The sequence below is a fragment of the Rhamphochromis longiceps genome, linkage group LG8 (assembly GCF_057381845.1).
Source record: "Rhamphochromis longiceps isolate RC_006_pf linkage group LG8, R_longiceps_female_GT1.1, whole genome shotgun sequence".
In the NCBI taxonomy this organism is placed as follows: Eukaryota; Metazoa; Chordata; class Actinopteri; order Cichliformes; family Cichlidae; genus Rhamphochromis; species Rhamphochromis longiceps.
Genome location: NC_140564.1, coordinates 18609012 through 18636785, shown reverse-complemented (window position 1 = coordinate 18636785; position 27774 = coordinate 18609012). Strand labels below are relative to the sequence as shown.

The 27774-nt window shown below is 39.5% G+C and overlaps 1 protein-coding gene and 1 pseudogene across 1 annotated transcript; both read right to left on the bottom strand.

Moving 5' to 3' along the window:
• Window positions 1-7226: 7226 nt before the first annotated feature.
• On the bottom strand, window positions 7227-14777 carry LOC146663487 (putative carbonic anhydrase 5; annotated as a pseudogene).
• A 1844-nt stretch (window positions 14778-16621) lies between these two features.
• On the bottom strand, window positions 16622-24540 carry LOC146663486 (uncharacterized). The gene is made up of 6 exons (XM_085416279.1): window positions 23474-24540; window positions 20760-20878; window positions 20512-20583; window positions 20342-20396; window positions 20213-20249; window positions 16622-20117 (listed from the first exon to the last, which is right to left on the bottom strand). The coding sequence occupies exons 1-6, from the start codon at window positions 24273-24275 to the stop codon at window positions 20096-20098; spliced, it is 1107 nt and encodes a 368-aa protein (XP_085272405.1). The 5' UTR covers window positions 24276-24540; the 3' UTR covers window positions 16622-20095.
• Window positions 24541-27774: the final 3234 nt, after the last annotated feature.

Here is a 27774-nt window from a genome sequence, read left to right as displayed (position 1 = left end):
GGGCCAAAATACCAGCTACTGTGTGTGCAAACCTGGTAAAGACCTATAGTAAACGTTTGAACTCTGTTATTGCCAACAAAGGTTATGTTACAAAGTATTGAGTTGTATTTTTGTTATTGACCAAATACTTATTTTCCACCTTGATTTACGAATAAATTCTTTACAAATCCTACCATGTGGATTCATGGATTTTTTTTTCACATTCTGTCTCTCACAGTTGAAGTGTACCTCTGGTGCAAATTACTGACCTCTGTCATCATTTTAGGTGGGGGAACTTGCACAATCGGTGGCTGACTAAATACTTTTTTGCTCCACTGTATAATTATATGTATATATTGTACTATTCTTAGTTAGAGTATTGTCTGTCTTGTTAATGTTTGTTTATAATGGAGCACTGTAACAAAAAATAATTTCCCCCAGGGATCAATAAAGTATTCTGCTTCTGATGACACTATGACACCTTCCATTTGGCCAAGTAAGCTTGGCACAGACAAGAGCCAAGTCTGAACATTTTCCAGTCCTGCCTTTCGATTATTCATAGATTACGCAAGTACATCACATCTACAAATATTGCACAAACAACAAGATGGAATAGGCACTGACAGTGTATAGCAACTGTTATGAGAAACAAAACAGACACACAACATACATTTTAAACTGAAGCATCTGATTCTTCGTCATCCTCTAGATAATAAATTGGAATCCAGTCAGGTGAGAAGTACAAGTCAGATACCTTTTCCACCCATTATGTGTTTATACACCTCTCTGCATAATGGTTATTATCCTATCTTCATCCACTCATCCCAATCAGTTGCGTCAGATGGCTGCCCCTCCCTGAGCCTGATTCTGCTGGATGTTTCTTCCTATTAAAATGGACTTTTTTCCTTTCCACTGTCGAAAAAAAGCACTTGCTCATAGGGGTCATTTGACTTTTGGGGTTTCTCTGTTTTATCTGTATTATTGTAGGGTCTTCACCTTACAATATAAAGCACCTTGATGCAAACTGTTGTTGTGATTTGGCACTATGTAAATAAAATTTAATTGACATGAACTGTCACTCAGATTTAGGTGTACACTGATCCAGCCATACCAATATTTGTCTAAGAGACAGTACTACACAACAGAAAAAAACATAATAAACACTGGACATAATGAGACTGGTGACATATACAGGGTGGGCCATTTATATGGATACACCATAATAAAATGGGAATGGTTGGTTATAGTAAAGTCCTTTTTGTGGTACATTAGTATATGTGAGGGGGCAAACTCCACCAGATGGGTGGTGACCATGGTGGCCATTTAGAAGTCGGCCATCTTGGATACAACTTTTGTTTTTTCAGTAGGAAGAGGGCCATGTGACACATCAAACTTATTGGTAATGTCACAAGAAAAACAATGGTGTGCTTGGTTTCAACGTAATTTTATTCTTTCATGAGTTATTTACACGTTTCTGACCACTTATAAAATGTGTTCAATGTGCTGCCCATTGTGTTGGATTGTCAATGCAACCCTCTTCTCCCACTCTTCACACACTGATAGCAACACCGCAGGAGAAATGCCAGCACAGGCATCCAGTATCCGTAGTTTCAGGTGCTGCACATCTCGTATCTTCACACCATAGACAATTACCTTCAGATGACCCCAAAGATAAAAGTCTAAGGGGGTCAGATCGGGAGACCTTGGGGCCCATTCAACTGGCCAACGACGACCAATCCACTTTCCAGGAAACTGTTCATCTAGGAATGCTCGGACCTGGCACCCATAATGTGGTGGTGCGCCATCTTGCTGGAAAAACTCAGGGAACGTGCCAGCTTCAGTGCATAAAGAGGGAAACACATCATCATGTAGTAATTTCAAATATCCAGTGGCCTTGAGGTTTCCATTGATGAAGAATGGACCCACTATCGTTGTACCCCATATACCACACCAAACCATCACTTTTGTTGTGCCAACAGTCTTGGAGGGATCCATCCAATGTGGGGTTAGTGTCAAACCAATAGCGGTGGTTTTGTTTGTTAACGTCACCATTCACATAAAGGTTTGCCTCATCACTGAACAAAATCTTCTGCGTGAACTGAGGGTCCTGCAAATTCTGTGCGCCGATCTGGGTCATCCTCATTGAGATGCTGCAGCAGCTGGAGTTTGTAAGGGTGCCATTTGTGAGTAGCTAATATCTGCCAAAGGGATGTTCGACTAATGCCACTCTCCAGTGACATGCGGCGAGTGCTACGCTGTGGGCTCTTGCTGAATGAAGCTAGGACAGCCAATGATGTTTCTTCATTAGTGACAGTTTTCTTGCGTCCACATTTTGGCAAATCCAACACTGAACCAGTTTCACAAAACTTAGCAAACAGTTTGCTAACTGTAGCATGGGAGATGGGTGGTCTCGTAGAGTGTCTTGCATTGAAATCTGCTGCAATGACCCAGTTACTGCGTTCCCCAGATATCAACACAATTTTGATCCGCTCCTCACGTGCTAACCTCTTTGACATGTCAACGGCTGTGAACAAAGAGAAACTTGTAAATAACTCATGAAAGAATAACGTTACCAAGTTTGATGTGTCACATGACCCTCTTCCTATTGGAAAAACAAAAGTTGTATCCAAGATGTCCGACTTCTAAATGGCCACCATGGTCACCACCCATCTTGTGGAGTTTGCCCCCACACATATACTAATGTGCCACAAACAGGACTTTAATATCACCAACCATTCCCATTTTATTATGGTGTATCCATATAAATGGCCTACCCTGTATAGTTCATAATGGAAGTGCTGGATAAGAATTCTTTTCTCTAATTTGTTTTTCAGTCCTGGTGGAGTTATGCATTTGCCACATTTTGCATTTTCTCTGGACAGATAAGACATATCAGAGCACTTCCTAGCACTTATTTCTTCTATGGTGCAAAAGGGAAACTTAGATAGATAGCACTTTACTGTTTTATTTCCCTGAACTGACCGATGGCTAGAGCAAGTAGAGCTCAATCAGCATTCCTCCCTCACCACTGAATTACCAAAGTTAAGGTGAGAGTCTTATGCCTAACCCGATGCTTTGGTGGAGCAGAGTGCTTTACTTCTTCCAATTGGTCTTGTTGGTTGTCAGATTAAAGCGATGTTCAGTCGCGTCCTTCACCTGTCCAAGAATTGAGATTTGGGATAGTACAAAATTCCCGAACAGTATTTCAAAATGTAATATTTGCGCATGCAAGCCAAATTCTGGTATGCTAAAGTGATCTGCTCTGACACACTGATGCTCTAAGGAAGGATACAAACAAACAACAATTTCTCTGAGAAGATTAATCTGTCTTGTCCTTGTCCTTTTTTCCTTTTTCTCTTGAGCATTTTTCCTAGTTTTTCTTCTTCTGTCCCTTCCACACATTTAATGCTTTCAGGGGATTTTTCATTTCAGCAAAATCTTCTCTTTTTAAAATTATTTTCTTTACTTTTATCTCTTTTATTATCTAGTTTTTTCTTCTGGCTCCATTTGAGGTCTCAGACTGAAATTTCCTCCTTGTGGGAACCCAAAATGTGTCACTTAAACAAGTTGTAATTTGACCAACCAATCATGCCTCTTAAAAGAATGTGTCACATGTTATTATTCCAGCTCAGACTTCTGAGAGCTCTGGGAACTTTCCACAGCCACTTTCTTTCCTTTTTCAAATACAAAAAAATGTGTATCTGTGAAAACTAACCAATTTAAATGAACTCCACTAACTCTACCCAGAATAGTGGTCAAATATCCAGCCAGAATTATGCCAGAAGCTTTTTGGTGAACGAAAAGTCTCATTTTACCTAATATTAGTGGGGCTGTTATGTACATATATCACCCTGTATACTTTCAACCTTGTCTGAAAAGAGAAAAATGAATTAAAACTTGTGCATCCAATTCTTGTTTTTTAAAGTCATTAAAGATGTATGCTGTACAATCATTCCACCGTGGAAAAATAACAGCTCAAAGGAATCAATAAAAACCCCAAATGACCATGATACTCATGCCCATGATGAGTGCAAGTAAACTTTTTACTACAACAGTACATGCCACTACTGCATGACATTAAATGTTGTCTTCGCTCTCCCATAGTTTGTTTTCTTGTCTTTGACTTTCTAGTCTGTCTTTCCATTCAGCCCAAGTAGTCATGGTATATTGCTGCCCCTCCCTGTGTCTGGCTCTACTGGTGTATTTTTCCATTTAAAGGTGAGTTTTTTTTCCCTTCCCAGGGAAGGAACGAGTACTTTGATTTATTGCCTTTTAAGAAGTGATTACATAAGCACACATTGCACACATGCACAGTGTGTGATTCTGTTTGTTTTCATTTTGGCACAGGCAGCTTTTCTATTTTTTGGTTATTTTTTGTTTTTGTTTTGTTTCATCAACCAGTCAAACCTCTTGGAAGAATGTATTGTACCATAGGTTACTACTTTCACCTTTCCCCTCTGTCAGTGCACCCCAGGGCAGCTGTGGCTACAATGTAGCTTGCCATCACCAGTGTGTGAATGTGTGCGTGAATGACTGAATGTAGTGTAAAGCACTTTGGGGTCCTTAGAGACTAAGTAAAGCGCTATACAAATGCAGGCCATTTCAGTCCATTGCTTGCTTAGAGTTGCTCTTGTAATTTTCCCCTGGAAGTCCCTGCTAATGTTTTCTCATTTCTTCCCATTTTTTCTCATGCCCAGAACATCCTTTTTCTAGGTTTGTGAATATAGTTGAAAATGCTAACTCAGACTACTTTCTAAGAAGATTTTTGAGCAGAATACTCATCCTGGTTTTTAGAAACAAATCCTGTGTAATTATGAAGTTAAAACAGAAGTCGAGAAAATGTTTATTTTGGGGAAAAAGAGGATTTGTTCTTCTAGTTGCGTTTTGTGCTTGTATGCATGTATCTGATGTGATATGTTGCTGTTGTTCCTGCATCACCATAATAATGCTGGTCCAGGATTATCATTTCAACTGACCAACCACGGGGGAAAGAAAAAAATCATTTTGCTTGCATAAAACCCCAGAACAAAGAGTTAGGTTTGCTGTTACCCAAGTTCAAGTTGCTCGTGCTGGTTTGCTATTGATTGTATTTAAAAGCATTCGCTGTCTTCTTGGGTAATGCTAACTGAATGCTCAGACTTTGTCATTTGTCAGTTGCAATGTTTATCCTGGTTCAGCAGTTATGATGACATAAAACACAACACCAACACAAAGATATCAGATCATAATACATACCAGTCATTACATATGGAAGCAATCAATGCACTTTTAGCACATACAGAGATTGTGATGAATGATGTTTAAATAGAAGAAGTGTGTAAAACTATATTTCTGGAAATGGTAATGTTGGAACGGCCCATACAAGCAATGTAAAAATATTAAATATTAAATCAAAAATCATTAATCATCATTGCTATATTGCTCCCCCAATACTCAAATGTATGACCTACTCTGAGAGGGCTTGGGGAAACATAAAACTAATACTAATCCAATTTATATTTAAAAGAAAGCTATAATAAATGGATCAGATCGTCATGAACAAAGCAGCTGAATATTCATGAAATTGCATGCCTTAAAGTTTTACGATTTTGTTTAACTCAGCACTACACTGATATTGTACAAAGGACAAAATGATCTCCTTCCAAACTATATCCAGAGATTGTTTGAAATTAGAGGAGAAAAATATATCATATGTAAATATGTGATTATTGCTCAAATGAAAAATCAGTGGGGTGAACTTCTAGAGTGATTGTGATGAGGAATTAAGATTGCATTGTTCATCATGTAAATTTTTAAAAATGTTTCAAAATCAGGTGGTAAAGAAATCTAAAAACGAGATGCAATATGAATTCCATTGTATATGAAACTTTTGTTTTTCTCCCAGTTCAATATCAGTTGTTCAGTGAAATATTTGTTTGGTGAAATCTAGTTAACCATTGAAATTATGTTGTAAGTATGTAGGTATATGAGGCTTCAGTTGGTAATTCACACACACACACACACACACACACACACACACACACACACACACACACACACACACACACACACACACACACACACACACACCTCAAGTCCAGAGGGGTCAGCTGAATGGGAAGGAGAAGATCTGGTCAGTTATCACCTACGCCCTGCCGGTGATCATATATCCCCTGCTGGGATAATAACCTAGCCAAAGGAGAATATAGAAACCACTGAAATCAAGACAAGGAAGCTCCTTATGGAGGCTTTCACACTAAATCAAGCACCCCGAGCGCTGTCTAAGATGGGACAATGAACATCGCCCTTATGAAGTCAGTCACTGTACAAAAAAGGTTATGCTCAATGTTAAAAGTAATGCAATTGAATAGAGGTTTGACAGATTATCTATTATCTATGTCTATGTAACATACTCCACCTAGACTGGTTCCTGATCAACTGTAATTTTTGCTGACAGTAAAATCAAACTGACAAAAGATACCACTCCCACATTGCTCTCTTTTGGCTGACATACTAATCCTGCTGTCACTATCTAGTATCTACAGAGGTCATTTTAGTCATGCAAGTAGATGCTTCCTATTAACAGAATGAGCATTAGTCATAATCATTGTTAACAGGTACCTCTATTAGAGCACCTTCCATCAAAGCACTTCTTACTCTGTTGACTTATCTTGAAAAAGTAACTTAAGGTCAGTCAGATTTACAGTATGCTTAGCATGCTCCAGGAAGTACTGTGCCTTCTACCATAGCTGGTGAACAATGTACTGCTGTAATGACCTAATGCAAGAAAACAACAAAGCAGCTTAATTGGAGTAAGTTACCTGTACCTCAATGTCATAGCTTAATTGTTTAACTTACATTTGATATACTGTGCATGTGTTTTTATCCAGAGTGACATAAAACCGTGTATTGTAATGATTAAAAAAATAGATAAATGTATCAGATTCACATTAACATAGCAATATGGATCCATCCTGCCTTGTTTTAATTGTTCAGGCTGATGTTGGTGGTGTAATATTGCAAGGAGATTACAGGATGATGGTATCATGAAAAACTAAGGCCTGTAGCTTTACACAAGAATCACACATTACAATTTCAGACAAGTGTTGTTTTAATTTAAACTGGCTACAAGAAAACATTTTCCACTGCTAAAGCACAAGATCATTTAATTAAAAAATATATTTTTCTTTGCTTTTTGTATAGCAAACACACAAGATGACCACCTATACTCAAAACATACTCATGTTTTTAATTAGTGATTGACTTTTTTATTTTTCTTATAAGATATGTTTTGCTGAAGCAAAGCAAACAGCTATTTTATAGCAAGCGCAGAATTATTTTTGTTTGGCAACCTAGTTTCAAGGTTTAATATCATGCCAGCTTGACATTAATCCCCTCAAAGTTTAATAAGCAGCATTTCTGGTCAACCATTATAATGATATACATATAGTACATATAAAGTACATATTCAGATCTCATCAATGAAAAACCACTTTCCAAGCTAACATATAAAGAAATTAATAAGTGCAGTACAATATATATTTTTCACAGCAGTTCATCACAGGTCCAAATTATATAAAATAGACACAGAGGCATGCCAGCAGCAGAAGACATAAGAGAGGTCGAGAAGCACTGGATGCAGATTCACTGGTCCCGTGGCCACTGGCAGGGGCTGTGTGGGCCGATACACATTGAAATATCCTGTTTGCTTGGGGAACATCTTGATCTAGTGGATAAGAATGAAAGAAATCCTTTAGGACACATTTAAATATTCACTTGAAAAAAGTCATATCATTATTTGATGTATATGTTCCTGCACTGGAATGCACGCTCTGGTTTATTGTTGCAGAAGTGTAGCCTGTAATCTGCTAGCTGTTGAAGCCTGTCATGGATGTCTCATAAGAGTTGATGAAGAGGTGAAATCACGTGATACATGTACAGATTGCCAAAGATTATGTTGAACTGTTGAAGACAGTCACATGTTTTTCCTCTTCCTGCCCAACACTGATTAGTGATATACTGAGAGCAGCTGATTTCACAGATAACTGAAAGTGTCATTCACACCAGAGGAAACTGAGCAGGTGAATTGCTTACATTTGAGTGTACTCTGTCATAGATTATTGTGCTGTGATGTAGTTTTACCATTACTCTAGCATTAATAAAAATTATTGCATCTTTTTTTACAATAGTGCAATGACAAAAGTGTTATTTTTACATTTTTCATGCTGGTATTGAGAGGTGCTTTGCTTTTAACTGTGTGTCGTTAAGGTTGACTATCACAATAATACTTGATCTTGGTCATTGAATTTGTCTTTTGTGGAGACTTGATATGCATTTACTTGATAACTGTGCATTACAGTTATCATCACTCTCTCAGTGATGCTACAGTGATGTTTGCTTCAGTGAGTTTGGGTACCAAGGAAGAGTTTGGACCCGGATTACTAATGACAACAGACTTAAGTGCCTGACCAGAATATCAAATGAAATGCACATTGCTGACTCTCTGTGATCAGTATTATTACTCATTATTTCAAGTTTATTCATTATTTCAAGCTGTTGGCTCAAATGTTTAAAATGTCTGTGTCACAATTCATGTTCTGAGCCTTCAATACCAAGGGAATACAGTCATTTTAATCACTGTACATAGGTATGTCAGCCATGTATATTATCATTCCCATTTTGCTTCATCTGTATGGCATACCATACAAAGGTCTCAAGGCTAGCAAATTACCTTTTTAAAATGGATGATGGGTAAAACTTACCAGGTTTAAGTCCACATTGACTGACTCTTTAAAGATTGTCCAGACAACTGCTTGGTTGCATAAAGGTGTGGTTAGGGAGCCACTGTAGCGGTAGTAGTCATGCCGGTTCACATTGCCAAGCAAGTCATCAATGGAGATCTCATATGTGACCATCACTGTTGTGCCTACAATGAAGCAAAGATGCACAACATGTGGTGATCTGCTTGGGCCCTGATTCAGAAGTTTGCTTTCCTGTTCAACAAAGCACATGTGTGCTCACTGATATTGTGTATCTTTGAGAGATAGCTGGTCAGGTTTTCCAGAAGTCTGTGTTAGATGTTGGTGCTGATGTAGGATGTGTCTATCGAGACAGTTATATTGGATAATTAGAAAGAAACTCAAATATATGGGTTGTAGTTTAACAAAGCTAAAATAAAAACTAACAAAAAAACAGAAACTTACTGTTCCTGATCCAGTACTCCCATGAGAGCTGCTCAAAGTGCTCCCATGAGAGGTGCTCTTGGTAGTAGGGATAGACTGGAAAATCGACATTAAGAGAAACTTTTAACCCACAACTCACAAAATGATATTGGAAATAACAGCAAGCTTTCTTTATAGACCTAACAATCGCTTCAGGCTTTTTTGAAAGCCTTGATTGAGTTTAAAAATCAATCAAGTGATTGATTTTAAAAAAATAACATATCATACAGAAGTATATTATTTTTTACGTGACTTTTTAAAATCACAAAGATGCTCATCACTTCTGTAGCTTAAAGCATCTCAGATAATGACTGCATAATTATGACCACAGTTTTTGTCTGACATTGATAATGCAAAGTATTTAGGAAAATGATTAATCATCTTTATTTTCACAAGTATTTCCCCATGAAAAGACAGTTGAAGTGTTTATTAAAAATATGACTTCAAAGCGAGCCATATGTTAATATTGCTAATGCCAGAGATTTGTATATTTTGTGTATTTGAGAGATGTTATTTCACTTATCTCAGATTTGTGTGGAATTCTAATGATCAAATATAGAGTGCAAAAAAGTTTTTTCTCCTTTAACTATTAGGAATGGATTCCCATCTGTGATATTACAACTGTCATCAGCCGCCAGCATGAACTGCACTGTTAATCAGATAACTCTAAGACGATGACACTGAGTGTCTGAGACAGTGATCACATAACTTGGTGCGTAGGACAGGTAGAAATAGAAACTATTTTGTCTTACTTATTTTCTTCTGCCCTGTTCACATTGTAGATCCCTTCAGAAATTCGAGTGTAGTGCAGATTTAGCTTTCTTTGAAATACATGGAATGTGTATCATAAGCCAAGTGTTTGACAACCAATATAGCATATATACTACTGTTAACAGCTTAACTTCCCCAGGTTTTACCTCAATAAAGACTCCCAACATTGCCAAGCCATCCGGTGCCTGTAGTGCCTCATCCAGGGTTAAATCCTTTCTCTTGCTTACAATGTGCATCTGGACAAAAGACCAACTTAATGGCATGGAATATAAACAGGCTAGGTGTTTGGGGAAAATGCTGCAGATGCTTAATCTTTGTCACTACCTCCATTGGGTATCTTTTTGAGTCCACAGTATGCTCTGAGCCTTCAGACGTATCTGATGTGTCACCCCAGTGGAAGTGGAACTGTAGGATGGTATAGTCATGGCCCAAACCTCCTCCTGACTCCTCCACCAAATTTTCCACCAGTACACACTTCACTGGCAGTTGTTTGACAACACAAGAAAAGAATACTACAAACATACTCTTTTGATTTAGTTGAAGAAGATTGGCATAATAATAATGTAAGATGCTGTAATAATGTAAATAAGAACCTTTATATTAACCATGTCCAAAACAATTGCGAATGATTAAAAAAAAAACCTTCAAACTTGAATGGCCTGTGTTGGTGATGTACTTGATAGCGTGGTTGTTATCAAAATGTTTAAATACAAAGGCATCAAGATGGCTGTCCGGCACAGCATTGTTTTTGTCAATGTTGATGGGTGACTGGTGTGTACTGCTACAGTGGGAGCCAGGCAGAAGCTGCCAAGAAGGTGGAGTGTCAGCTATTTGCAGAAAACATTTTCAGTCAAAATCCTGATCTCAGAGTATTTTCAGTATAAAACTCTCCTGATAAATGTGCTGATACATACCACAGTGATGTGGATGATAACACCATTCATCTGAAGAATGGAAAAAGAGTCATATATGTAATGTGCCAAATCAAAGTCATAAAAATGTATCAATCATTTATGTTTTTTTCCAATTTACAGGAAGGTAGAGGAGTTCCAGGGGAGGCATACACATTACGTTCGTGCAGAGGTTGTGTAGGTCGGTAGATATTATTCAGGTGTGTTTCCATGGGAAACTTCTTAATCTAAGAACAGATTACCAAAGGCTAGGTTAAGGTTAACATCAGCTAGCGCCCTGGCAGCACAGACATACACTCCCTAAAGCAGTGACTGTGACTGAAAAAGCCTTGCTCATTCAGAAAGCCTGTACTTTTTTGTAAGAACAAGGAAACATACCATTAAAAAAAATCACAATAGCACATAGAAAATGTATCAAATGTTTTACATAGAAAATATACAATTTTAAGGGAAAAAAAAAGTTCATTTTAAATTTGATGACAGCAACAAATCAAAATCTAGACTCAAGGCAGACCACAGCACCCAGACTCTTTTTTAAGACTCCAAGCTGCTGTAATAGATTCAGTATATAGTTCTATATAGTATATGGAAATATGCAAGGCCTTCACTGGAAAAGATGTTGTCCAGATGGGAAAATATGTCACTTTTTTAAACATGTGTGATTTCTCCAGATTATCCAGATCTTTTGATGACATTATGCACTGTAGATGACGAGATATTTAAATATCTCCCAGTGTTATGGAGAAGAACATTACTGAGATATTAAACTGGTTTTTGGTGAGCATCTGCCAATATTTGCTTCTGAGCAACTCTGTCTGTCAAAGATATTCTTTTTATATATATTCTAATCACCTGTTTCTATTTAACCTAGCAGCAAAATCCTTTTCCAGCTGTTTTCTTGTAGTACCATGTACTTTTTGCCTTTTGATGATGATGAGATGAGATAGCCTTTATTTGTCAGTTGCAGGTCATTTGCCCACAACCAAGATGACAGACCTTGCCGACCGTACATACAATACAAACATCACAATGGGGAGACAGGTCAGGCTAGGTAGCGAGGAAAAAAAACATCAAAATGTGCAACACAGAAGGATAATACAGGAATGCACAGGTATCAACACACCATAACACAATAAACACAGACAAGCAACATGGGAAAGTGTTCCAGTGTGTACATCTGATCTGGGACCACTGCAATCTTTTGACTGCGCCTCCAGCTGACCCGATGTCCACATCAGAGGGGAGGTAAGCGTTGGAGGTGGCGTTGGATAGGGAGGGTGATGTGTCAGTGAGTGATCAGTATAGTGCGTGTCCATAGTTCAGCTGAGACAGTGTCCTTCGCCCCGCCAGGCTAAGTAAACAGTCTTCCAGCCAACCCAGGTGGCCTTGCATGGAATGGGAAGGAACAGACTCAACACAGTCGTTATCAGGGAGTTTTTGTTCGGCTCCAGCCTTGAGCCCACAGCTGGCGCCGAAGGGGTAGCCGGATTATGATGGTAATTTTTCTTTTGCAAACAACTCATGAGAATTTCAAGCTGTTTTTAATACTCCGACACTGGTCTCTCAATCTCCCGTTAATAGCTGCGAGTTTCTCCGTGATGTTATTAGCCGTCGATTCTGTGGTCTTGTCACTCTTTTTGCTCACATAGCAGATTCTGAGACCTCACAACTGCAGCCAACTGATCCGAGATGTAGCTTCCGCCCAGAGATGTTGTTCTGAGTTGATTCTTTCCTCATGTAATCCAACATACATACGCTCAAAGGTGTTATTCTGAGCATTCACTGCAGTCGTAAGCGCCTCCAAGCTCTTAACCATGCTGCCTTCAGTGAGCCCTTTCTGAGAAGTCACATCTGTCGTTTCAATCCCAGCGGGCAGCCTTGTGGGGGTTTGAACAGCCGGTTCTGCTCTCTTAATTCTCCGATAAGCCAGGGCCAAGCCAGCTCCGATCAGCCAGAACCCTGTTATCATGGTTCCGAATAGGTAGATATCTTCAGCGTCCTCGATCGACAGCCCCGCCAGGCACACGATCCTCTGCCACCCGTCCATCGTGTATCCGACAGGGAAAGTCCCTCCAGGGCACTCGGGTTCTCCCGAGCCCAGACTTCTCGTTAAAGGGTGTCAATAGCATTCAGAGACCAGTTGATCAAATCCATAATTCTCTTTTAGGTTTTAGACACAGACTGTGAGAGGGTGTTCCAGGGAAAGTAATACAAAAAAGACACGAGACTAGACAAGGACATAAGAACTAGCAGGGAAGATAAGGGAGAGGAGAAAAAGTGTGTCCGCCTCCTCCGAGAGCCAAAGAAAGATTCAAATTGGGATGTTGCCGTCATCCCAATTTGATTGACTGACGTTGTTGCCATCAAATTAAAAAACTGTACGCACACATGTCCTCTGAGTGTTTTAAGAGATTTTTATACTGGTTGATCCTTTAAGTTAAATTCAAAGAGTCATGCATCTGCTGAGCCACCAGACAAGTCTAGGGCTTACATAGACATATGTGCGCCTCACTATCTGCAGTTGGCTGGTAAATAATCAGGTAGATAAGTTGAAAAGAAAGACTTCACTTGTCATTCTGTTACTTTTGCATGACTCGGAATTATCTGTTTATCCCACACAGTCACGTGCCGTTTGCGCAACATTTTCACTTGTTGACAGAGTCAACAGAAAAAGACATAAATAAAAAGGCATGATTATCAAACACAATAATCAAGCAGACACCAGCATGTACCAGTATGCTCCATCGGTATGTCACCAGTAAGTCTAGAGCTGCATGTCTGCACATTTCAGTGATTGCTTCTGCAACTGTTTGTAAATCCAACACAAACAGAAGGATTCCATTTGCCATGAGTCATTTACTGGTCGAGCTATTCAGTAGGATTAGCAGTAATTAAATAATTAAATAATTTCTAATCCACATTAATTAATATAAGAAGCTTTCTTTTCAGCATTTTCTCATATCATATATATTTGTTTGTTTGTTGTGTTGTGTTAAAAGGAGGAAGAGAACATTCATATTTGCAAATCCCCTTAAATTCACTAAACACAATCTTTGCTCCTCTTATGCTAAAGAGAACTCACCAGTTCACTGTTGGCGTGGATTGGCTCATGAAAGATTGTCCACACGACTGCTTCGTTGCAAGCAGGCGTTGTCAGGGAACCCATGTATTGGTAGAACTTTGAAACCAGTTTTGTTGCTTATTTAAAAATAGCAGCGTGAAGTCTGGGACATACTGACATTTATGAAAAACCCAAGTACAGCATATCCATCTGGATGCTCCCGGGGGGCAGTGAGATGATCCTTCTGAGTGACTATGTGCATCTGGAAGAGATTCCAACCATTTAACCATTTATAAGGCAAAGCAAAACAAGGAAAAGAAGTTTAGATGTCAAGTGATGAAGAAACATTGTACCTCCATTGGATATCTGTGCTCATCGACTGTGTGCTCTGAACCCGGATGATTTCCATCACCCCAGTGAAAGTGAAACTGAAGTCCTGTATATGTTCCACTAAGTCCACCTCCACTCACTTTAACTTCATTTCCTTTCAATGTGCACTCCACTACAAATGGGTGTAACATGGAAAACTTTGATAAACATATTTAATTATGACAGAGATGAAGCCTTTCTTAATTTCTACAACATACTACAAACAGGATATTTGCTATTACACAGTGGTAGAAAATACTTAAATCCTTTTCTCAACCAAATGTATACAATGCATTTTAATATTCAGTATTAGCAGTAAAGTATCTCAAAAATTAAATGAAGTAAAACGTGAGTTTTTGTACCTGTATGTCCATTGTTCATAATTGACGTGAAGACATCCTTAGAGTTGAAACCATTGAGGTTGAAGTTTCCCAGGTTAGGGTCAGTCGTTACATTTTTGGTCACAATATCAATAGGGGACATCTTTGATCCTCCACAAAAACTGTTAGTCAGGTTTTTCCACTTAGTGTGTGAGCCGTAAAATTGAGATGCAGACTAAATACCAAAGTCAACCAAATATGATGAAAATCATTCATTCAGATGTTTATCAGATAATTAGCACAGCCTTGATAACAACAATCACTTGCAGTGGCTGAAATGGAAATACAGCAAATATGAGCCTTGAGTAATGCTCATTCATATCCTGGATAAACTGCTTCTTGTTTGTATAAACATGTAAGAGTGACATGAGGGAGAAAGTGAAGCATGACATGTCTATTTTCAACACAAGTGGAAAAGGATGATGGTAATCATTATAAAAGTAAAACTAACGCATTTTACTCACCACATGCTGCCAAAGGCCAGAAACCCAGGTACAGGGTGAGAGTGGGATAATACATCTTCAGGGTGAAAAGAAAATCAATCATCAATAAAAAAAAAAATCCATTTGCTCTAGATTTTATATTTTGAGAAAGAGAAAGCAGCTCTGTTATGCTCTCATTGATAGCTAGTTACTACTTAGTAATGAAGGCCTGCTGTTAATGCTAGTTTGCAGCTTTCTATAGGGCCAGTGAAAATTCTGTGTTTTTTTTATTCAGCTGCTTCAAGCGTGGACTGTGAATCATCCAGTATTTTAGTACATAACAGTCCATCTCGGAACTGAAACCCAATTAAGTGCCTTAAGACAGAATAAAGTGAAGAATGTGCATCACAAAAATCTCAAATGATCACTTGGATAAGATTTGTGATCCTCATTTCTTACAAAACTCCATGAAGAAGCTTTCAAGATCAGACAAGCTGATTATATTACTGTACTCATTGTTGAAATTTTGACAAACCGTTCTATCTTTACTCTCGCAGTCTCAGGTCTCCAAGGTTTGAAAAGTGATGTGTTGGTTTCAGGTGTCACATTAAAAACTTTTTTCCAAGTCCAATAAGTCCATCAGTGAGAAAGGGGTAACAAACTGCTGCAGTACGCTACAAAATGTATGTATATACTATGCTAATCAATGGGAGGATGCCCACTGTGTTTAAACAATGAACATATATAGGGGAGACACACAACATGGTTGCTGGACTTTTTTCAGAAACATGGTATTCAAAATAGAGGCATCAATAAGAGCACACCAGATAGCTGGTAAAATCAGTATGTATAGCTACATTCATTCTACTCTTTGATATATCACTCAGACACCTATAGAGCACAGGCTCAATGCAAAGGTGAAATAATTGAGCGTGATTTAACCTTAACACTTACAGTGCTTAATAGATAGATTAATTAGACCACCGTCCAAAGCACAGCTGCCTTAAATTAACAATACTGGTAATTATAAACAGAATATTTAATGTTTCTGTAATGGTTAATCCACCAGTATCCACAAACGTTTGAATCAAAATGACATTTTTAAAGACAAAATATGATTATTAATTTTTAAATATACTGTTTTACAAAAGAATGGAGAAAAAAGTAAAGGACATAATTATTATTTTTGTTAAATATGCCAAATCTAAGTTATTTATTCACTCCTGAAGAGAAAAATCAGCTTAAGTGGCTCAATGTGATGTTTGATTAATTTCTGATTTCTCCAAGAAGTTTAGTGTGCCAGCTGCAACTTCAAACCTATTTACTTCAAATTACAACTGAAACTACTCAAATAAAACCAGCAAGAAAACAATATGAAATCATATATTTGCTCCCAGAGGATGGAAGAAGTGAAGAAATGGTGTCCAACAATTGCTTTATAATAAGCAAAATCATCAGACATATTACACAGTTCAGATACTCAGTTCATGAAATGTTTCACAGAAAATAGAAGAACTTTTTGTCGAGTATCACATATTTTTTATTTTTTATAGTCCAGAAAAATCACCCTTAGCATCTATTACTCCTCTGAATAATCTAGACAAAATAAAAGTGAACATATAAGCAGGGTCTTATGCAAAACACTGAATAATGATACACATACCTACAGACAAGTATCTATTTGCAGTCAATACTACAGTGCTCGTGTGACCATCCACAAACTATTATCAAATAAAATAAAACAATTATACACAAAACATTCACAAATCACAGTTAATAATTATTAAATGATTAGTAATTACACTAGTCAGTCAACAGCAGAGACAAATTTATAAAATCCAATAATCAATGTCCATCATTCATATGTCAACTTATTACAAAATATTGTTAGGTAAAGGTACAGAGATTTGCAGTTTTTTGTATCACACGGGCAGCATGTCTGTTACCTGGTAATGTTTAATGTCACTCAGTCTTGTGTTTGTACACACATCACTTTGGTAAGTGAACCTACTCAACAGGTTTTCTGTCCTTCATGTCCTCACACATTCATCACTATGCTTCATTAGGCCCAGTTCTCTTTGTGTTTATGCAGAACAGAAATACAGCAAACACACAACACCTCCTTTTTCCAAAACATTAAAGACCATGGCGTGTTACGGACTGAACATATATAGGCAAATGAAAGTGACTGTGTGGATCAGAGAGAGACTTGATCTTGACATGAAAACATTTGTGACTTTGACAATTTGTTGCTGTTTGTTGTTGGGTTTTTTTCTCTCTGACAAATGAACAAAATTTGTTTTCTAACTAGCGAGGAATCTCAAAAAGAACACACTATATCTTACCAATTTAGATAAAAATGTATTGTTTTATTTAAAAAATATTATCACATGTAATTTTCTGATGTTTACTTCTGAGTACACTAGATTAATTTTTCCTATTTACTTTGGTTCATTTGTCACAACGAGTAGTGCTTTAAAGCAGCCATGCCTTACCTCTTGGTCTGTGGCAGTCTGTCGACAAAATAAGCACAGTGGTTTTGGTTTGAGCTTAAAGACAACAAACTGCTAACAAAAAAGACATGCATCGCAGGGTCCCTGTTTGATTGACAGGTTTGAATGTTTACTTATTAGAAAAGATTTTTAAAATGTTGGTATCAAGTTTCAGCTTTGATTTGGACCATTTTTCCCTTTTGGTTAATTAATTGTTTTTACAAGTTTCTGTGTATATGGAAGACTAAGTGCCTGAATTACCCCTTGTTTACCAAATCTTTAACCCACAACTTCCCTTTCTGAACCCAATTCTTTATTGTGAACCAATCAGAGTGTAGCAATTGAATCACAGAAGCTAAAGGATGCTCATGGTGCACAAATCAGCTACGCTGAACACATTTTTATCAAAAGAACAACAATATTTACTGGATAATGCAAAAACAGGTAATACAATGTTTTAGCATTAAATTATACTCTAACAGGATGCAAGACAAAAGAACTCAAAAAGGACACAACCTAAGAAATTGCAAATTTTCATAATGTTCATGTTCCTTTTGGCCTCTACTGCAGTCATACATACAGTGGGGCAAAAAAAGTATTTAGTCAGCCACCGATTGTGCAAGTTCCCCCACTTAAAATGATGACAGAGGTCAGTAATTTGCACCAGAGGTACACTTCAACTGTGAGAGACAGAATGTGAAAAAAAAATCCATGAATTCACATGGTAGGATTTGTAAAGAATTTATTCGTAAATTAGGGTGGAAAATAAGTATTTGGTCACCTCAAACAAGGAAAATCTCTGGCTCTCACAGACCTGTAACGTCTTCTGTAAGAAGCTTTTCTGTCCCCCACTCGTTACCTGTATGAATGGCACCTGTTTGAACTCATCTGTATAAAAGACACCTGTCCACAGCCTCAAACAGTCAGACTCCAAACTCCACCATGGTCAAGACCAAAGAGCTTTCGAAGGACACCAGGAAAAGTATTGTAGACCTGCACCAGACTGGGAAGAGTGAATCTACAATAGGCAAGCAGCTTGGTGTGAAAAAATCAACTGTGGGAGCAATCATCAGAAAATGGAAGACATACAAGACCACTGATAATCTCCCTCGATCTGGGGCTCCACGCAAGATCTCATCCCGTGGGGTCAAAATGATCATGAGAACGGTGAGCAAAGATCCCAGAACCACACGGGGGGACCTGGTGAATGACCTGCAGAGAGCTGGGACCAAAGTAACAAAGGTCACCATCAGTAACACACTACAACGGCAGGGAATCAAATCCCGCAGTGCCAGACGTGTTCCGCTGCTGAAGCCAGTGCATGTCCAGGCCCGTCTGAAGTTTGCCAGAGAGCACATGGATGATACAGCAGAGGATTGGGAGAATGTCATGTGGTCAGATGAAACCAAAGTAGAACTTTTTGGTATAAACTCAACTCGTCGTGTTTGGAGGAAGAAGAATACTGAGTTGCATCCCAAGAACACCATACCTACTGTGAAGCATGGGGGTGGAAACATCATGCTATGGGGCTGTTTTTCTGCCAAGGGGACAGGACGACTGATCCGTGTTAAGGACAGAATGAATGGGGCCATGTATCGTGAGATTTTGAGCCAAAACCTCCTTCCATCAGTGAGAACGTTGAAGATGAAACGAGGCTGGGTCTTCCAACATGACAATGATCCAAAACACACCGCCCGGGCAACAAAGGAGTGGCTCCGTAAGAAGCATTTGAAAGTCCTGGAGTGGCCTAGCCAGTCTCCAGACCTCAACCCCATAGAAAATCTGTGGCGGGAGTTGAAAGTCCGTGTTGCTCGGCGACAGCCCCAAAACATCACTGCTCTCGAGAAGATCTGCATGGAGGAATGGGCCAAAATACCAGCTACTGTGTGTGCAAACCTGGTAAAGACCTATAGTAAACGTTTGACCTCTGTTATTGCCAACAAAGGTTATGTTACAAAGTATTGAGTTGTATTTTTGTCATTGACCAAATACTTATTTTCCACCCTGATTTACGAATAAATTCTTTACTAATCCTACCATGTGGATTCATGGATTTTTTTTTCACATTCTGTCTCTCACAGTTGAAGTGTACCTCTGGTGCAAATTACTGACCTCTGTCATCATTTTAGGTGGGGGAACTTGCACAATCGGTGGCTGACTAAATACTTTTTTGCCCCACTGTATTCCTATAAACACTTCTGCTTTTACCATTTATATGTATTTTATATTTTCTTGTCTGCATGATTCATGTCATGTCAAGTGTGTCAACCTTTATATATCTTTTTATAACAATAAAAAGACAAAAGAAGAGAAAAAGGCAGAAAGAAGAAATCATATTTGCAAAATCTGTGCATACTGATTTTTTTCTGTTCTTCTTACAAGAGAGCTTTAAGTATGATTTAAAACATAAATATTTCTTTGCTTTTGTTTCATGACAAGCTCATGTTTGATGTGGTGAAGTCAGGGGAGTAGTTTCCCACATAAGGAAATTAACATAATTCTCAGGGAGCTCAGAGCAGAGAGGCAAGAGTCCTGCAAAAACAAAAGCATAACTATGTATAAAGGCAACAGTGCAACAATAACGCATCTAAAAATATCTCTGTGTTTTTAAATGTGAATAGTCTTACTGAAAGAGGGATCCAGTCAGCTCATCAACAAAACCACCTGAAAAGAAATACAACACTTATGTCAAACCAAAGTTAATGAAATCTGTGAACACACATCAGTACCCCCACAGAATCACAACTAGCACTTACCCGGTGTGCAAACTGTGTCACAAAGAATGGGACAAATATAGCAGGTTGAGCAACCCTGGAAAACAAAACAAACAAAAAGAGAACAGGATTAACATAAAGAGGCACTAGGTGAAACAAAGTGCTGTGTATTATTACAGAAGTTATAATCCTTTTTAAGTCAAGATGCTTGCTTGGCAGTGCTCGCAGTGATCTGACTCATCTCCTTCCTCACACGGGCACTTGGCACAGTCATTAGAGCAATGCTACAAGATGAGAAGGAACCACAAGGTAGAGTGATTAACCGTGCATATGGTATATAGTCAGGACTTATAATCATTTGTAGCAGGTTGCTGAAATTATGTAAAACCCAACTCTAATGTGTGATTACTGGGCAGATGTGCAAATAAAATCTGTTATTTCCATGATATGTTTTTTTTACCTCACAAATGGAGCAAACACTACACAACGATCCAGAGTGGAACTGTGGAGTGTCAGCAGCTCCCTCCTCTTCATCTGAGTCACTTTGGTTGTCCTTTGTGTCTTTACCTTCAGACTCATCTGTAAATGGTTCAGGAAATCATCTTTATCGGAAATGTATTTTATTCAGTTCAATTCAGTTTTATTTATAAATGGTCAAATCACAACAACACTTTCCCCAAGACGCTTTATATTGTAAGCTAAAGACGAGGGAAAGCCCCAATAATCAAATGACCCCCTATGAGCAAGTGCTTTGGTGACAGTGGAAAGGAAAATTTCCCTTTTAACAGGAAGAAAGCAGAACTAGGCTCATTCAGCAAATTGCCACAACTGGTTGGGGGTGAGGGCAGGAAGACAGGCCAAGACACGCTGTGGAAGAGAGTCAAGTGTATCTTGTAGAACATTAAATTGTCTATAAAAGAAAAAAAAAGATGATCATAACTCCACGTGTCTTTCTTCATTATTTAACCTCCTCTTTAACATGAAATCACAAAATTAATTTAATGATCTGGATAGCAAAATATCTTTTAGATGCAAACATTAGATATTAGAGTCAGGATTTGTCAAATGTTGCAGTAAGACTGTTAGACTGCTCTGTTACTATATAGCACTGAGACATACATGTGGGGTAGAAAATGCATAGGTAAGTATTTATTATTGTAAATACCCACGGCAATGCTTTTTAGTATCCCTTTCTTTATTACGGTTGCTGTTGCAAACACACGAACGGCTGCAGCTCTACAGCTTCCAGCCGCACAATCATCACCAACAACAACAACTACAGACAGGCATCACAGCTTCTTATTTCGGGGAGGCGTTTTTGCAGATGCAGTGTAGGTGCGTCCATCTCCCCTGCAGCGGCACCGCAGACCATGCCCCGCCAGAATTACAAAAGCAAGTAATGCCATGTAATCATATTTGTCCATTTCATTAGGTACACCTGTTTAATTGCTGTTTAATACAAGGATCGACACCCAGAAATTATACACAGCGCTTCACTTCTTACACATTTTGTCATTTTACAGCCTTATTTGAAAACAGATTCAATTAATTTTTAACCTCAAAATTCTACATACAATAATGAAAAAGTGAAAGTATATTGCATGAAATTCTTGCAAATTTAATAAAATTGCAAATAAAATACAATAATATAAAATTTAAAGAAGTATTCACAGCCTTTGGTCAATATTTTCTTGAAGCACCTTTGGCAGCAATTACATCTCATAGTTCCTGCTGCCGAAAAACATCCCCACAGCATGATGCTGCCACCATCATGCTTCGCTGTGGTGATGCTATTTGCCAGCTGATGAGCAAGGTCTGTCTTTTACTGAGGAGTGGCTTCTGTCAGGCCACTCTACCATATAGGCCAGACTGGTGGAGCTCTGTCAGAGTTACTATTGGGTTCTTGGTCACTTCCCTGAAAGAGCTCAATTTTCAGTGTCATGTCAAAGACTGTGAATGAATATAATCCGTTTTGGAATAAGTCTGTAACATGACAAAATAATAATAATAATAATAATAATGGATTGGATTTAAATAGCGCTTTTCAAGGCACCCAAAGCGCTTTACAATGCCACTATTCATTCACTCTCACATTCACACACTGGTGGAGGCAAGCTACAGTTGTAGCCACAGCTGCCCTGGGGCAGACTGACATGTGGAACAAGCAAAATGCTGTGAATACTTTCCAGGCGCACTGTATCAAAACCTCAGTATTCACATGGGTTTCCTAATTGCTGTGCTGGTGCTGGAGTAAACCTTATTTACTTGAATTGATTTCAATACATCTTGCAGTAATTTGCAACCTCATTCAACAACACTCATATCTGCAAGTTACTTTAGTTGCTTTTTTGCCATTTTTGCAGTTAACCGCAGACATAACAAGCAACTTTAGGCCATATTGTTTTCTTTTTTAACTACTGAGTCTGTACTAACATCAACCCCCCTGTGACAAGTCCGCTCACTGGCAGCCCAGGTTATGTGTTAGTGACTAACAGTTAGTCAGTCCATCTCTGTACTAACAAGCAATCCAAGAAATGCTTTTCTAGCAAGGTCTGATAACTGCCATTTATTTAGAAGTTACATGACTAACTGTGTAATTCTGTTTGGTGCAATATTTTTTTGTATGTATGACACAGACAGTCTCTTTTTTGTATTATACTTCTGTCATAACCTCATGTGACATGTTTGTTTTACAAAGTAGTCTAAGTAGCTATAGTGTAAACAAAGCTAAAATTCCTACAGGTCCCATTTTTCCATAATATGATTTCTTGTCATTCTTTTTCTAGCATTAAAAGAAATGACTGTGCTTTTAAAATATGCCCTAAACTGTATAGTACCCTCTTTTAGACAAATCTCCATGTATTTAATGTTTGGTGTTTGAAGTCTCAAAAGCTACATTGGCACAACAAATGGAATAGATGGTTTAGATACTGTTGGGTTCCTACCGCACAGATAATCCAGTCTATTTTAGGACTGATATGTATGATGGTGTTCCTAAAGTAACCCCAGTAAGCTGAACAATGTCAGAGAGCTACTGTAGAGTACAGATTCACTCATGGAGTTCTAAGAAAACACATCATTTCTTGTAACTAATATTTAAATACTGCATAATTCAGTATCTAAACTATTAATATGTTTCAAAATGTGTGTGGGTTTAAAAAAAAGTGTTTTCACCATCTTCCTCTTCAGAGTCATCCTCATGTGTATCCTCTTCAGCACTGTCAGCCTCCTCTTCCTTATCTCCTTGAGTTGCTTTATCGTCATCCTCTTCTCTTGGTTCCTCCTCGTCATCTTCCTCATTATCAGCTGGGACTTCCTCAAGAACCTCCTCCTCGCAATCTGCATCTTCATCTACCTCCTGCTCGCCATTCTCATCTGCATCTTCATCCACCTCCTCCTCACCATTCTCATCTGTATCTTCATCCACCTCCTCCTCACCATTCTCATCTGCATCTTCATCCACCTCCTCCTCACCATTCTCATCTGTATCTTCATCCACCTCCTCCTCTTCATCTTCATCTGCTGCATATTCTTCTTCAGATTCTTCCTCTTCTGCATCATCCTCATCAGAAGCCTCACCTTCTTCTTCCTCTTCCTCAACATCTCCTTTCTCCTCAGCATCATCTTCCTCTTCCTTATCAGTCTTGTCATCTTCCTCCTCAGCTTCCTCCTCTGCTGTCTCCTTCTCATCCTCCTGTTCTTTTTCATCTTTTTCTTCTTCCACTTGTTCATCAGTCTCTATCTCATCATCATCTGAGTCTTCATCATCTTTCTCCTCTTCTACATGTTCATCATCTTCCTCCGTGCCATCACCACCCTCAGCTGTTTCAGCTTCTTCAGCCAGAACCTCCTCAGCATTTCTAACGTGGAGGCTTTCATTCAAGTCTTGGGCACTTACTACAGCAGAGAACAGCACCTGGGTTGAGCACAGCAGCACAAGCAGGAGCCTTACCACCCAAAGTTTCACAGGTTCCATCTCGGAAGAAATGCAGCTTTGGAACTTGAGGACTGTCTTACTCTTTTCACTCTATTCTTCCACCAAAAACCAAAACAGCCAATGGCTGCTAAAGCCGCAACTGATTTAGGCAGAGTGTTCAGGTCTTTTTCGCAGGCTTCCGAGAGACGGGGTGAAAATAACTGTGCTCACAGAGAGCAGAGTGCCAGCCTTGTGCTGAGAACACAAGAGGACACAGTGAAAATACGACTGTGTGTGCGGTGTAGCTATGTTGCTGTATGTAAGTGAGTGACAGAGGCACATGTCTAAGAAGAATGCTCCTGATGCCCTTAACACAGAGCATTAGAGAGGTGGGTGTATGCCTTTGGTGGGTGGGGGAGGGGGCTACTGAACTGCAAGAGGGTGGGGGAAAATAAGTCACTTAAAAAAATAGAAAGCTTAATTGCAAAAATTAAATAATTTGAAGATGAAGTTTTGGTTCTATACACAGCTTTTGTTGTCATAGTTCCCAACCTATTCAGGAAAGAAGTAGAACTTCATAGATATACTGTGTGTGTGTTTCATTAGATTAATGGTTGGTAGGTTTTTGGAGAACTCTTCTCACTGTCTCCTATATATTTTAATGCAAACAATAACCTTTCCAACACACTCTACACAGCAAAATTCATTTCTTCTTGCCAGTCCTGAAGCAATTGAAAACATGTCAATATGATTTATGGCACTCATGTAAATACAAGGAAATGGAAAGCATGGCACTGTGAACATATTGTGCTTTCCAAAATAGTCATTTGAACAACTGAATGTTTGTACTCATATTTAATTTTTCTTACTTTGGAGCCAGCGGGAAGAGAACACTTACATTTAGGAGCATTATAAAAGTCTACACTCACACTGCCACAGTCAGCTACAATACAGCAAAGAGCAGCCAGGCTGAAAGCGATGACACTGCCTCTAAGTGTGAACTGCTCCTCCTGCAACTGACAGGTGGCACGGCTAACTCTTTACAGTGAAGGCTCCTTCAATAGCTTGTTCCAATATGTAACCTTCAATGGAGCCATGGTGGACTGAAACGCAGTACCAGCATGATAGTTCTGTCCAACTATCACACTCCCACGTTGTGTACATAATTTAAATGTATTTATTGATGGCAAATGGGAAAGTTTATTTCAAAAAGTTCACTTAAATTATAACATTCAAAAACATTTTTATTATTATCCTTTATTTATTCAAGTAAATAAAGAGACTAAAGAGACATTTGCATAAAAAACAAAACTCAACAGAAACCTACATTTCACCCTTGGGTTCTTTTCCCTGTAGGGTTAAGTAACCACACAGGCCTGACACAGTGGAATGAAGTTGACTTTGATAGGACTGAACAACATCTAAGACAGACCAAAGAATTTCAAGTATTTGTACTAACAAAGAAGCTGAACAATAGATAATTGTGTATTTGCAAAAAAAACAAACTAAACAGAAACCTACATTTCACCCTTGGGTTTTTTTCCTTGTAGGGTTAATTAACCAAGTACTCAACCAAGATGGCGGCGCGCACAGACGCAGCGGCCCGGAGCTCCTACACTTTTGGTGGTACTGTGTATTATTTCACACAGTCTGGGGTTACTTCAATACAACAGAGATGATCTACTACAACTAAGCCGTGGAGATCTTCAACTAACATCCGAGTATCTCATCCCCCCGGAGATCGTTAAGCAACCCCCGGGGCTACCCGCAACAGCAAGCCGCAGGAGGAGACGTTGCGAGCGGAGGCAGAAGAGAGGCAAGCGGGGAGGCCTGTGGGCACGGCTAAAGACTAGTCCGTTTAAACCACCACTCCCGATCATATTCCTCTCCAACGCCCGTTCAATCCGTTACAAACTGGATGAAATACGACTGCAGATCGCCACTCGACGGACTTTTAATAACTGTTCGTGCATGATTTTCACTGAAACCTGGCTGGACAGCGCCATTCCCGATGCGGCTATCGATCTAGCAGGCCGCACCGCCTATCGAGCCGACAGGTCTGCGGACTCGGGTAAGAAGACTGGCGGGGGGCTGTGCATCTATATTAACAACCTTTGGTGCACGAACGTCACGGTAACGGAAAAACTGTGCAGTACAGAGGTAGAACTGTTGGTGTTAAAGTGCCGTCCATTCTATCTCCCTCGGGAATTTTCTGCCGTTTACATCTGCGCTGTTTACATTCCACCAGATGCTAATGCTAAGCTAGCGTTAGCACAATTGAGCAGCAGCATCAATAACAGCCTGGTAGCACACCCGGACAGTGTCTTTATTGCGGCTGGGGATTTTAACCACGCGGACCTGAAATCTGTACTTCACAATTTCCACCGTAATGTGAAGTGTGCTACCAGAGGAGATAGAACGTTGGACCAGGTGTACACCAACATGGCGAATGCGTACAGAGCCCAGGCTTATCCCCACCTGGGTCTGTCAGACCATCTCTCCCTTCTGCTACACCCAATATACACACAAAAGATCAAGAGCACTGGGATTACAACCAAAACCGTGAGAACATGGCCGCAGGATGCTATTCCGATGCTTCAGGACTGTTTCCACTGCACAGACTGGGATGTATTCAAGGTGCAGGACACTGACAATCGTGTCGCATTGGACAGTTACACCTCCACTGTCTTGGACTACATCTGTTTCTGTGTGGACAATGTAACAACTTGGAAACGATTCCGTGTGTTCCCTAATAATCCACCCTGGATGACACACGGAGTTCAACAACTTATTCGAACAAGGAACAACGCTTTCAAATCCGGGGACCAGGAGGCATACAGTGCTGCCAGGGCCAACCTGAGAAGAGGCATCAAGACTGCCAAGCAGCAGCACAGGAGGCGTATCGAGGCCAGGTTTGAGAACAACACAAACCCAAGGCAGGTCTGGGAGGGCATCAGGGCTATCACGGACTACAAAAGAAGAACACCATCACCCTCAGCCGACAGTTCTACTCTGGCTGAGGATCTAAATCTCTTTTATGCCCGTTTTGACAGGGAGAACACCGACCCTGTCCTGTCCCCTCTCCCCTCAACCGACCCTGCTCCGGTCCTGAGCACTCATGAGCTGAGGCGTGTGTTCCGGAGCATTAACACCAGGAAGGCGGCCGGGCCGGATGGAGTGCTGGGCCGGGTGCTAAAAGACTGTGCTGCGGACCTGGCGGACGTCTTCACCTCTATATATAACACCTCGTTGTCCTGTTCACTGGTACCATCCTGTTTCAAAGCAGCAACCATCGTTCCCATCCCAAAACAGTCAAATGTCACATGTCTGAACGATTTCAGACCTGTGGCACTCACCCCCATTCCCGCCAAATGCCTGGAGAGACTGGTCATTAAACACATCAGAGCTGCTTTTCCACCATCCCTGGACTCGCACCAGTTTGCATACAGGGAGAACCGGTCAACCGAGGATGCGATCGCCACAGTGCTGCACACATTACTGAAGCACTTGGAACACAGGAACACCTATGCACGGCTCCTCTTTGTAGACTACAGCTCGG